At 35.6% G+C, this 14,436-nt stretch overlaps 1 protein-coding gene across 1 annotated transcript in view; it reads right to left on the reverse strand.

The window, feature by feature from the left end:
- Positions 1-14,436, reverse strand: part of TANGO2 (transport and golgi organization 2 homolog) — a 39,876-nt gene that overhangs the window by 8,658 nt on the left and 16,782 nt on the right. Inside the window, exons 4-6 of the mRNA XM_062590234.1 lie at positions 14,257-14,376; positions 13,235-13,349; positions 930-1,000 (exon numbers count right to left, since the gene is read on the reverse strand). Of these exons, the coding sequence (XP_062446218.1) occupies positions 930-1,000; positions 13,235-13,349; positions 14,257-14,376 (306 nt within the window). The remainder of the gene's footprint in view (positions 1-929; positions 1,001-13,234; positions 13,350-14,256; positions 14,377-14,436) is intronic.

The raw sequence follows: 14,436 nt of genomic DNA on the forward strand, positions 1-14,436 counted from the left end.
TTAAAAACTGCTACTAACAGTGCTCTTCTGGACAGTAGTTTGATAGCTATGGCCAGAAGCAATTAAGGGAGGCATTGCACAACTTTTTTCTAAAACCTGATCCTTAATGTCTCCATTAATCTGCATCTCTGCTCCCTAAGAAAAGCATGCAAGATTGTACTACAGAACCACTGTCCAATCCCATACAGTATGAAAGATAAAAGAATAAACAAGTGGCCAGAACTTTTTCTAAATATCTAGATCAAAATTTAACAGCTGTTTCCAAGGATTTACATTATAATTGCTATCATAACTATTTTGCCTATTGGCAGTAACATTTTGACAGTTAACCTAAGCAAGAAAAATAAGCCATCATTAACACATCTTTCGTAGCAACTGTTGTCAAGCAGTTACACTACTCAGTGCCTGTGTATCCTAGCCCATCTAAAGGGGCTTTTCAGTGACGAATCCTGGAGTACTGCTTTACGCAGTCAGCTAGCAAAGAACTAGATTTTATATATTTTAAAACAATTCGCTTGATAAGACAGATAAAATAGCGCTTTTTCTTCCTTTTAAAACCAACTCTGCCTCTATGGAATCATGGTCTCTATGCCTTTAACACTGCAGGGAAAGGAGAGTTAGGGTCAGCCCACAAACCTTTGACAAAGGAAGACTTCTGCCCTTCAGTCATATTTCCTTAGGTAACAACCTACTAATTGCAACATAGGTATAATATGGAGCTAGTTTGTAGAAACTTTTCACAAACTAGTAATTCTTCAGTGAAATCAGTAAGTACTTGAATTTAAGAACGTTTTACTTTTAAAGAATAATGGAAAAAATTAGTGAAAATCATACATGTTTAAACAGCTAGAGAAATTCACCTCCATCCCAACATCTTTAAAGTAACAACATTGTAAAGCAATATTTAGACCTTTCTTAAATAATCCTACCAGGATTTAGGAAAACAGGTTCCGGTTCTCCTTTGTTTCCATAGTAGCAAATCACATCTCCTTTGGTTGTACTGAAAAATACAAATAATTTCTCCTTGAAAATATCAGCTTTTATATTTGATTACATTCTAATTTCATGCAATCTTCAAACACCTCAAGATGTTTGCCCAACTGTTACTATGATTCCACAGTCCAGAGATTAACTGATGAGTTATATTGCTCTCCTCTCAAAATACAATTCTAGCTGTACCACTATCAAACAGTACTATTATTAAATATGTCACTAATAATATTCAACAGAAATCCAGAACTACTTCATGGAAAGCAGCCTAGCTCAGGGAAAAACCTGTATGCTTTAAATGAGTAGAGACTTACACTTCAGAAGTTCTACACTCTCCCCTCCAAAATATAAGAGGATAATCCACTATAGCACATAATGTTTTCCATTATCTCTTCTGAACTGCATCTCTATCACATTCTAAGGCTGGCCACTGTAGCCATGTTATTTAGCAGAAGTAAATTTTTAGGTCTACTCATTGAAGTGTAGTAGGACATGGAATGAGTCCCTTAATGACAGACATGCATCTTCAGGCTGTTTTCAATTAACTGTGACACAACGTAACTGTATCTGTAAGCTAATTGTAGTTACTGGCTGTAGCTTTCTCTCATGCATGCACAGTTTAGCAGGAGGGATCTGAGAAAAATGTTCCAGACAGGAATTCAGAGACAGCTTCCAACATTGCAAATGGTAGCTCTTGCTTGGAAGAGATGAGATCAGCATATCTGCATAACATGCAGGCTTCTCCCTCAACAAGAGCAAATTTTTAAATAACCTTCCAGACATTAGCAACAAATCAACTGATAAGAAAATCAAGCAAGTCAGTAAGACTTGGTATCTTGTGGGAAACAAATGAAAAATCATGAATTGCCATTAGATGGCTCACTCTGCTGACACATAGTAGCAAGTCCTCAAACTGCTATCAGTTTATTTGCTAGGACACAGCCATGAGATAGCATTCTGCATTTCACTCTAGTGACATACCTATTTACAGTGGAAAAAAAGCACTTTAGTCACTCAACACTTTGACTTTAGTCCAGCTTTTAATTTATTGTCTATGTAAGTCCCAACCTGCAGTTCGAGACAGTAAAGTCTCTAAAATTAAAAGAACACCACAAACTCGCAGCTGAAGATGAATTCGCATTGAGCAGTATTGAACACAATAAAGAAGTCATTTCCAGTTCCTCATTTTTTTCCTATGGGATAAGACATCTGTGATTTGATGCAGATAAGAATATATAGAATGCAATTTAATTAATGATGTGCTGGAAGTTAAATTGCTGTGCTTAAATTAGCATCTGCTACCTCTGTTAGCATCTGATCCTAAATAACAAGCAAGATAGTTCTTGATTTAGCTGATTATATTTTTCTCAAGGAGGCATTCTGAAAAACATTCTACAATTTCTTTCTCAAGACAGTCAAATGAAATAGGAAATTCTAACTCAACCATTATAAGACATAAAAGGCAAGAGGAAGAACACAAAAGAAGCGGGGGCAGGAGCAAGAAAGTTAGAAACTCTGCCTCTCCTCTTTTGTGCCCTTCTCCTCCTCCTTGCAAACCCATGAGACATTTTTGGTACCTTACAGAAATATCCAAGTTGTTCAGCACATTTAGAAAACAGTCATTATAGCAGGTGTGATTTGCATATTGTTGTTACTTCTTTGTTAAGTATTATTTAAAAAGCTCTCAGTTGTCTAATTTCCTCTTTCCCCCTGTGTATGTATATAGACACACACAATTAAAGGAAATGTAGCATATTCCCTCACTTCGTGAACTGTCCTCTAGTGGTTTAAAGACATTTACTTTCCTTATCTTTTTTTTTTTTTTTTTATATATCAAGGTCCTTGTTCAAATCTACCTTATGCCAGTCTCAAGACTCTACTGATCACTCCAGTTCTCCAGACAACTGCACACATCAGAATCACAACTAACACTTCCAGCTTCAACAGGACACAACTGACCACTCCTTTCTTATTACAATACTAATTCATACTTATTTCCTGCACAGTGCGTCACTGAAGATTTTTACTATTTTCTATTATAGTTCTTATATGAATGCATTATTTGTGATATGTGCTAAATTTAAAGTTTCACTTGAATCTTTAATACTTTTACTACTTACTTATTTTAAAAGTATTAGGAAATATTTTGAATAGTTTCAAATCAAATTCCCCAGAAGTTATACACTGCCAGGATGGTGTGAGGAAAAAAAATCCCAAAGTCAAGCAGTACATGAATAAGGGATGTTGTTTTGGTATAGAAGGCCTCATATGATACACTAAACTATGTAAGTTCTTGTGAATCTCTATGCCACTATAACTTTCATTACTACACTATCCAAATTAGTGAGGTTTTAATGATAATTTCCTGGAAAAGAAAAAAGCCTCAGTACCAACAAAATCCTCAATTAAAAAGTTAATGCCTCTGAGGCTAGGCTTTTCTATAAATAATTTCTCCTATTTGTATGGATAAGAAACATTTAATCTTTAAATAAGGGAAATGATACTAGAGCTTTTCTGAGCTTGCAAATTAACCAACAGTCCTGCTTTCAGACAAAGGAAAAGGATTAAATATTGAAAATATTTCTTACTTAAAAAAAGAAATCTGGCCCAAGCACTGGGGTCATATGATCATCTACAAACAAATTTACTCTAGTTCTTTTCTCCTTCAACCTTTTCAAAGAAATTCTGACAGTGAACTGTAAGGCATACATCATCTGTGTTGACTTGTTCAATTCAAATTATGACAAGTTCAGTAAAAACATTTATATTCATTGAAAAAAAAACATGTTTATGAAAAGGTCAGGTTCCCCTCCCCCCTTCTGGAATATTTGCTTTAGAAATATCTAAATAGTATATAATGAAAGAAGCTGGAAGAAAGCAGAAAACTAAAATATATGATCAGACCAATAATTTTCTCCTGATTTTCGTAAGATGCACATTTTTGCTCTACTACCATATACCAAGTTGTATGTGCAATTCTGTTGAATCTGTTAAATGTTAAGAGCTGTTGGGGTTTTTTGATCAAAGTTTTTCTTTTTTAAAAATTACTTTATAATATACTATGGGGCAAAACATGGTATTTTTCCAATGAATACGAGTACATACTGCTGAAAGCTAGAGGTGGGAGAACAAATCCTATGAGCAATGAAATTCCATTTTATTCCTTCAGAATGTTTCATGTACAAAAGTTCTTAAATCAAAATTAAACAGAAAATTGGTGTACAATTTGTTCCTGTGGAGTTAAATACAGCAATCAAAATACCAGCTGTTTTCTCTAGACATTTTTTTTTGGTTGAATGAGCATAAGTATTAGAAATAAACTACTGGAGGGGTTGGGAAAATATCTAGACAAAGTCACCCACTATGCTGTTTCAGTCAACTTTTTTGGCAGCATGTTTGGCTGCAGAAACACTCACATAAGAGAATAAGATGAGTAGAAGTTGTATTTCCTGGATCTATTTTTATAAACATGCCACAAAGTGAGAAATCTTTATTTTCCCATTACTAGTTCCTTCAGTTAAGTTATTGAGATATTTTGCATTTAAACTAGACAGACACTGATACATACTTTAATAGTATTTGAAATATGCTCCCATGCATTCATCCCTTGACTGGATTCTGTCAGTGTTATTCTTTTTGGTTTTGTTTGTTTTTAAGCAGACAGAAGAAACTTTAAAAAAAAATCAGAGAAGCCAGTCCATACATTATTTGGCTGCAAACAGGAAGCTATATATCTGAGATATCAGGGATCTTATTTAACAAAACAGCAAATAGTTCAAAGCATCAACAGATCTTGGATGCAGAGCAGATGTTTGAGTTTGGTTATTTCAAAGCTAACACCTTTGAAAAAAGGTATCATTAATCATCTTCCTTGAAGCATATTATGGCCTTCACAGTTTTTACAAACAGTATGTAAGTCAATACAACTGTCTGTATTTATATAAAGTCTACACCCAAGCTGAAAGTTATACGTTTATTGCAATCTGAAGAACTATCCCAGTTCCTAAAGTATTCATTGAATAATCTCAAGTTTTCCTAAGTAAAATCCCTTCTAAATATATGGTGCTGATCTATAACCCTTGCCTATAAATAGCCTATTTTAATTTCTCACATTGAAACACTTGGATAGTATCTAGCACAGGTCTCAAGACAGGTAGACAGCAATCAGACTCCTGCTTAGAGCTAAATTCTATGGAGTCACTATTAACTAAGACTTTGAATGAAATACAAGGCAAGAAGTGTTTTACATATACTTAATCCAGAAGTAGAATAAGCAAAGGCTATGCCCAAATTTCTTTCAACTACTCATCCTCACACGTACAGGACTTGTTTTCTTACATCCTAAGAAAGCTCTCAATAGTCCTTCCTTCCTCATTGCTTGGACCCTGTCCAGGCTGCTGCAGCATGCATGCTCACAGATGAGTGACTGATCGTATTACATCTCAGCATTCTTTATAGTTTTTTTTTGTGGCCAGTTAATAGCTTGCATGAAATGATACCAATCTGTATGATGTGTGTCCATTTAATACTGTCAGACACCTTCCTACAAATCTGATTTTGAAGGATACATTTACAGTTTGCACATATTAGTACTAATGTTACAAAGAATCCCTTGGCAGCTAAAATAAGAGCGCATTGGTCTGAGTTGTCATTAATAGACCAGCCTGATGTTCTTGGACCCAGTTACACGCTAAGACACTAGAAGTCATAGGCTCACAATAGAGTATGCTAACACAACACATTTTCAGTGGCGTAGAAAAAGTGATGTGCAGATACAGTATTTTACATTACCTCAAGTTGCTGAATTAGCATGTTTCATGGAAAAATCTTTTATATTGTATCTCAAAAAGCAAAAAATAGTACTTTGAAAAGTCACCTATCCATAAAAACTAGTTAATACAATATAACCAAAGAATAAGCAGAGGAGAACTAAACCACAAGTAAAAATAGAAAGGCCAAGTTGCACAATAGCACATAACAGATGTGTGTTACCATCACAATACTCAACTATATTCTGACCATGCAAACAGAAGTTTGTTATGGCAAATGCTGCCATTAAGGTGAGCAGTTTGCTGCAGTAATTACTTATCAGTCACTGCACAAACTGGCTTGTTGGTGCTAACAGAAAGTATGTGTTTTGGGGTTTTTGGTTTTTTTGCTTTTAAATCTGTTTGCATTAATAGGAGAAAAACAAAAAGAGAAAAACAAAAACTAGGGTTAACAGAAAACAAAGCACAATATTACTTCAATGTTCCTGAATCCTACAATTTATTCAATAAGACCTGTATAAGTGGAAGGAAAGTTTTCTGCAGAAAGCAGTTCAATTACTTTAAAATATAAATGGTGTTAAAGTTTAGATGGAAAGTTTTTTTAATATTTATGTATAGAAGTTATCCAGACAAAGAATATTGATTTTTAAGAGCTTCTTTTTTGACAGACACAAGAACAAAATAAATGGATTGCTATACACATTCCACTATTTATTGTGATGCTTTGTCTCCGAAGTATTTAAATATGTAGGCTTAGAAACAATTCCTGCAAAGCAGTGGGACTGATTAAACTTGAGAGCAGTATATACATAACACAAGATCAGTAAAACCTAAGTGTTCAAAAAGCCAAGAATTATCTGGATCATTAAAAGTTCCCTGAAGATCTTAAAAAAAAAAAAATAGCAGTAGCAATTACTAACATACTGCAAACATGTATTAAACAAAGCAAAATCATTAAGGTCATTGTTTTTCCATTTAAGACACCAGCATTTCAAAAAGTTACTTTATTGGTGAATTTGATGCTCTTTTCAGATTGCTAAACCTCTAACTGCTGTAAGAAGAGCTACCAAGAGAAGAGTTCAGAGTAGTACACTCCCTCTTTCTCTAAAAATCTACTTTGAGACCTCCGTGATGAGAAGAATTGCCCAAACAAGCCCTTGAAGGCAACTATAAGGTAAGCCTTGTCATAAAGGAGAACCCATGCTGAATAAGAAGTCACTGCTGACTTCCTTTTCAATGGCTTTTTAATGCGAAAGAATATTATCTACCACCTGTTCTGAGAATCTTGTGACTGAGAAATTCACTAATAAGATCCCCTGGAGTTAACAAAAAGATGAGGAATACTTACAAACCACAGGGTCACTAATTCAGGACATCTGCGTCTTATTGTTTCTACATTCCACATTCTCCTAGATGTGCATTTTCTGTTACACATCCCTCCCCATTAGAAAGCTGCTGTTGTCTTACAAAGGGAACTGTTTTGTCAGAAAGACTGAAACCTTCCAAGAGAGTCCCAAATTGAGTCCAGTGCACGGTTACTCCTTCTATTATCATTTGGCTCTGTATTTCTTTTCTACTGTTTACAGCTACTCAGTACTGAACACCACCAGGGCAGAAGCCAAGATGAAAAGTCACTTTAAACTTGATTCCACAACAACATCAAAATGCTGGCCTGGACTTGGATTTCTTCCCCTTCCTGCTTCACAAATACAGATATAAATTTTGCTGGAGAATTGATAAAGGCATGATTAAAATGATGACAACAACAGGACCCAGCAGACATTGTCTCAGCTGTAGTTGACAGTAGAAAAAAATTGAATCCACCCACAGATTATCTCCTTAGATATGTAATTCCCCCTCAATACCTAAGCAACAGTTAGTATTCTAGACAGCATAAATCGCAGTAATATGTTTCACAGCAACATTAAGCAAGAGTTCAAAATTATTTTAACATGGATGAAATTAAACAATGTCCACATGCACTCTTGCCTTGCTTCAACTTCAAGGCAGGTCCTATCACAGTCAACAAAAATAACCAGAATAAGAAAGGGAAAAGTAGCAAAGTAATGTAGCTCTGAAGGGTCTGGTTATCACTGCTTTGGGCACTGAGCTGTAATCTTCTAACAGGGTAGATATACTACAAATAAGAATTTTAGGTTGCTTTACAGATCATCTGTGCACATGCATTTTTTTTGCAAACAAAAAAAGATCAAGTTGGCAGCTTGAAATGCTGAAGAGCAGTTTCAATGGAGCTACGTGATTCACAGATTAATTTGCTTCTCTGCATTGTTCATGAGCTAATCAGAAAACTTTGTTCTAAAGCTTAAAAAGAAACCCACAAAGCCCAAGCATTTCTGTACATATACCCCCTACCACCAAATAAAACAGCAAAAAATACTGCTAGATATTCACAGGATATCACATCTGCTTTAAAACATTATTCAGTGATTTGGTCAGTTTTGAAATATGTTTCTTTGGTTTTGCACAAATATTTTGAGCCAGGCAAAGGCTGGCTACAGGGAAGAAATAGAATAAAAAACAGGGCAGTTTTTCAGAGTTTTTCTTCATTCTCTCAATATTGAACTGGTTCATAAGACTCACAAACAAATGAGCATCTAAGTGCAAACATTTCAAAGGCAGTAGTACAGAATGCATTAGAGGACTGGACCATTTTCAGAGTGACAAGAGGTAGGACAGATGTGCCCTGCAGAAGGTGGTATTAGGATAGACAATAGATGAAAAGAAGTGTAAGCGAGCTTACCAGTCATGACAGCTTATCCTCCTGCATTCTTTCCTAAGCAGCTGTCTAGCCATATCTCGCTTTTCCCTGGAAAGGCTTCTAAATCTAATCTCAGGAGAGTAATCAAATCCTCCTGTCTTCATAATCACACCAAACAAGACAGCTGATGTTCCTGAACCCTCATTCACTGTTCAGGTGTTTTAATCTTGAGGTTCTGCACCATCAACAGTCCAGTTAACTTTCGCCTCCCAAGCCATCTCTTCTGCATGCTTTTGGAATCTATACTTTCTCAGAGACACAGATATTTGAAGTTCCTTCAATCTGCTTTGTTGTCCTTACCTCAGCAGTGATGCTGCTACCTAACCAATTGTAGATTTCATTAAAAAATTTTCCCACCTTCTAACCGCATTATTTTGGCAGATCTGCTGTTTTAACTGGAATTCAGCAGGACCATCCATCCACTCCACAAACAGTGATTTTACTGCAGACTAACAATATGGGCTCCAGTGTCAGAGACTCTAAATTCATGGGATAGTGACAAGAGGCTGTCATGTCAGTTTGCCCTTCAGGGCAGTCTGAAATACACACTTGGCAATACAAAACTTGATTGAGATGCTGTCACAACCTCAATGCAAGTTTGAGATAACCACGAAAATCTGTGCAACTGAAATAACCAAATTTGTTGGACAAAAAAGCAAGTTTCCCCAGAACAGAAATAATGTCCTGATCATCATCAAAAGCAGTTCACAAATACTTCAGATATTACTACAGCAGCAGAAATAACCACTCTGAATCTTAAGCAGACATTTCCTAAGAAACCAGTCCAGCCTGGATAACCTTGTTCTTCAGTCAAACCTATCAATAGTCAGAACCACAGAAATATCATACTATTAGAGGCTAATTCTGCATTTAGTCAAGTCTCTAAACAGACTGTATGCCATACGCCACACATTCAGCATAAATGTACATTTAGCATAATAGGATTAGTATTCAATACTCCTATACTTAAGCAGGTACACCAAAAAGATGAACTGAAGAGATTAGAAAATTAAGAAACAAGTTTCTCTATTCTACTCAGTCATTAAAAAACAAAAGTGATTCAAGTGTATAAAGTTGACAACACAAGGTACCACAGAGCAAATGTATCACAGTGTCAAAGAACATGCATGTTCTTTGAGATAGAAGGGATACAACAATGATGAAATAATCATCCAGATTCTACAATCATTAAGGTGGTTTCCAGATTCCTTTCTCACATCACTGCACCTGTATCATCTAGCATGCTGTCATCATAATACAGAGAAGAATAAAACCAAAAATGATTGCAATAGCATAGAATAACGTTGAAATCTATTATAATGTTATTATGCTAACATTTTGATTATTATACACATCTAAATTAGAACAAAAATTCTTAGTTGCTTACTTCTTGTTAAGTCAGCAGCTTGAGTATCATGTTTGCTTGAAAGTGTAAGATTATTTCTTTTGTCATCTTTTGATTTACAGAGTCTCCTATTGTTTGAAAGCTCTCCAGGCAGCAATACAGAGCAGTAAGAAAAGTCAAACTCCACTAAGCACAGTATAATTAACTAACAGAAAAATTTTGGGGAAGTCTCCTGGTGGGATAATGAATTTTGTCAAGTAGAGAATACAAATAACAGAAGGAGAGCAACTCTGAAATTGCTGGATCTGCCTCTGGATTAACTTCTGGAAACATAACCTATACGTTATTACTAAGCAGACACAAGCAAAGAAATGCACTCCTGTTATCTTCATAGGCAGCACGAGTCTGCCTTTACACGTTCATACCTAGAACTTGGAATAAAAGTTCTATTTAATTTACAACTTTTTATTTTAGAACTTTGTCTAAAACAATTTGTTGCAGGCAAAGGAGACAAACAACTGACGATGAGCATGAACAACCTGCACACCAGATTTCCATCTAATACAGAAAGTGAAAGATGCAAACAGAAGGTCACAGTTAGTAAAAAAAAAAAACTTCTAGCACACTATCGCTAAAACCAGTAAATGTTATCGTGTTCTGCTCTAAGTGTATGTGGTTTCCTAGAAGCACACAGAAAAGATAAATGGGAGAAGAGAACTGAACTGTTGATGGTGCAAGGTCTCAAAATTACACTTCTGTAGGTTTGCCAAAGCTGTAATGTGCTCTTTGCTTATTAAACTGCTTACAATCATGAATTATGCAAGTAACAATTGTTACATAGCCTGGAAGCACTTTAGCCATGCATCTCCACTCTTCTGAATCAGGCATAATGCAAAGAAAATGAGCATACTTGGGCATATATACATGCATGTATATCAGAGAAAGTTGTGCCAACCAGATTGACTGTAATCAAATATGTAAGGTCCTTCAGCTACTGAAACTTAATGAAGTTAAGGTGTTTGCAACATGTTGATTTTTTCATGTTTCAGCAAAAATTAGTGATGCAGTCATTTGGACAGGACCACCTTAAAAGCTTTCAGTTGTTCTCACCCTGCCACAGCATGCCACCACTCAGGCACAAAAGGAATAGGAGACACTTGCTTGTGCACCCCACAAAGACACAGCAGTTTTAATTTCTAGGCACCATATAGGTGTGCTTTTGGGGGTCAGAACTTTCCATGCAATAGCTCCTACTACTGTGAGGCAGCACAATATTAGACATCAGACTGCTTCAAGTCCATCAAACCTCTCCAAACTGTTAAACAACAGTGGGGTACCCTGAAGGAAAAAAACTGTTAAAAAGTAGGATAAGAAGCTGGGATACAAAAGCTAAAGTCTCAAAAGTACAAATACAACCCTTTTTCTAAAGAGCTATAACTATTAAAGCACATTTTCCTAATGGATTTAGGATTAAACTCAAGATTCCCGTTGTCTACAATTTTGTCTCACCAGAAAGTATCTATGAAATTCATTTGTAAAGTGGTATGTCTCCCACCATTAGTAAGTTACCTGCCATTGCAACACCTATTAATACAACTAGTTACTTCTTATCTTAGGTGATAAAAAGTTAATAAAACAATTATTACCACCAACTGGAGATTAGTAAAATTCCACAAACAAGAAATTTTATGTATTTTCCTCTACATAACACAAAATGGTTATGTTAAATGCACGTGAAACTAATCCAGTTTCCTTGAAACTATGATCCATTACATTTTCATACAGTCTCCCCCCCCAGCTTATTTTAAATGAATACATTCACTCTTCCTGTTTGCTGTTTTTCATCTCATATGCAAGTAGGCATAGTAAGCATTGAACACTTTACACACTGTCTGCCTATCTTTACCCTTGAAGGATACCTCTTAAGGAAAGAGTTTACACTATAATAGATTCAATTGCACAAAAACAAATGACAAAAAACAGAATCCTTTAACAAGTACCAATTTATTAACTCAAAGCACTAACGCTATCTTTCTGGACATTCTTCCAAAGTATTTTTTGACATAAGAATTCTATGGAAATCACATGGAAATCAGGCTTGTTCCCTACATGTGATTAACTCCAACCTCCTTCATTGTTTTAATAGCACTGCAATAATTCAGACACTTGCAGGGTCTAAGTTACCATCTAAGATGAAGACACATGAACTGTGTTTGAGTTCAGGCTTTCCTTTGATACAGTTGATCCCTGTAATGTGTTATTTTCTATTCAATAGACGTTCAGGCCATCACTTTGTCTGTTCTATTCTCATTCTCCATCTACCTGAGCTGTCCTTGTTCACCTGACTTGGCAACCACTGCAAAGAGCTTTTGACTTTTGTTTTCCATTGGCAAGTAACAACTCCAGTCAGAACTTGAGCTAAAAAGGAGGTGTAACTATTTCCTCATTTGTTTTCTCTTTTATCATGCTCTGTTTTTCCATATTGCCAGGATGTCTAGTATCTCACATACCATCTGTCAAATCTAAGCAGTTGCCTGAAAGGCAATAGCAGCTTTAACCATTTAGTCAGTCACAGCTTTAGATACTCATTACCAAATCATTACCTTTTTCACCACTTTTTTCCTCTCCCTAGTCTTCTCATTTAATTGATAGTTCAAGTATATTTTGCTGAGCTGATCAAGTTTGTACTTCCACACTTCAGTGATCACTAAAGTGATTTTCTTCTGTCTTCTTTTCCTGCTCCAGTGCTAGAACTGATCTCTCAAGTCACAGCTTGTCAGCCAAATCTTGAGGTTACAGTACATTAACTGTTGATAAATTCTGCGTGGATGCACCATCTGGTCAAGAACAATTTTTTGTATGATATTTTTCTTGGTCTTTTCTAGTGTAAGCTTTTTCCCCTTCAAACCTACAGCAGACGTTACATTTTAAGCCAAATCTTCAGTCAACATCAACAATCTGACAGTTGAAAAATCTTAAAAATGAGGATAAAGAGGTTTATAATTAGACAAATGTGTCTACGTTTCTGAGTAAGATATGTAGCCAAGGTTTTGTCATCTTCGAAACAAGACGGTCTTCAGAGAAAAATAAAAAGATTGATTATGGCCTATTAGAAAGAAGCTGCAAAACGTTTTGCAGAAAGCAGTGATTAGAATAAGGTAACCCTAAGATGAAAAAACAATGTTATGTCTAGAATAACAGCATGCCTTTATATGCCAATCAGCAAAAAAGAGCTCTAGCTTTAGTCTGTGATCAACTTGTATATTGTTAAACTTCCATGCTTACAATTATATGCACTTCATCGCTATTTTTTTCCCTTAATATTTAAACTGTGATGTTTTGTAGACTTACTTCAAGTCAGCCGCTATTAAGTTAAATCCATTGTAAAGATGTCCTTCTACTGAAACTTTCTTCAAGTAAGAATAGCTGTCCAGATCTGAAGTCAAGAAGTTTGCTACAAGAGCACCTAAGAAAGAAGTACATAGAGCAACGTGGACATGTGAAATGACTATTCTGGTAGGCTTGCTGAAACAAAGTGATATACATAAGATTCCTGCTACCAATGGCATTAATATCAGTGAAAAATAACCTTTAAAAACTTAAGGTTTTGTATCAAGCTCAAATTAAGAACTCAATTTTTATTTTGAGAAAGAACTCTTAGTTAAGAGCTCAGTTGTACAGAAGTCATTTATTAACTATTCTTTACATGATGTGCACTTCCTCTCCTCCCACTTTGCCAAACTTCCTATTTTCCGTCTTGCTTCAGTTCCCTGATATGACCTAAAATGAAATACAAATGACATGGTCCATTTGTTTCTGTACAATATTGCGTTTGCCTACTACAATACACTCCCGCTACAGTCCCACACAACTACAAACAAATCCATTTTTACTTTAAAAACAGACATGCTCTTTCAGAAGTGTTTTTCTTCTATTTCTGCTACTCTGATTTATCACTGTGTGAGAAGAGACTATCACCTTTTAGCCTAATCTTTAGTATGACCCAAGTTGCACCGCTACCCTTCATTATTGTTTGAACAAGAACATAACACACTTAAAGTCTAGTGTAATCTAAGAAAAGCGAAGAAAATCAATTGAACCCTTGTCCAGTTTTGAGTGTTAAGAGACAGTTGATGCTGCATTTCTTGTCTGTGTGTAACCAACTTAAAGTTAGACACTATATCTTGTTTTACTTTTCCTTGTTTGATTACAATGCCATTAGCCAAGTCAAGCAGACTTATCACTTAATACCATTTTGTGGCCCAATAGAATGGTTTTAAAGTGTATATTAATATTGTAACTGGCATTCTATTTCACTAAGACACCCAGACTTGTCTGCGTGCTTTCTTTTTCCCATTTCTAGTCCTTCATACCTCTTCCTTTTGCATCTTTGTCAATCTTTGGCTGCATATAGTTTGTTAGGGCTGCCATCTTGCCTTTCTTACTGATTCCTAACCATGTCCCACCTTCTTTTCCTTCTTCCATATCCAGCCCTAGTGGAATAAACAAGAGTTAGGTCATTTCATTCATTTTTAAAAAATCTTAAGTTTAAG

Source organism: Rhea pennata, chromosome 17 (genome assembly GCF_028389875.1).
Source record: "Rhea pennata isolate bPtePen1 chromosome 17, bPtePen1.pri, whole genome shotgun sequence".
Classification (NCBI taxonomy): Eukaryota; Metazoa; Chordata; class Aves; order Rheiformes; family Rheidae; genus Rhea; species Rhea pennata.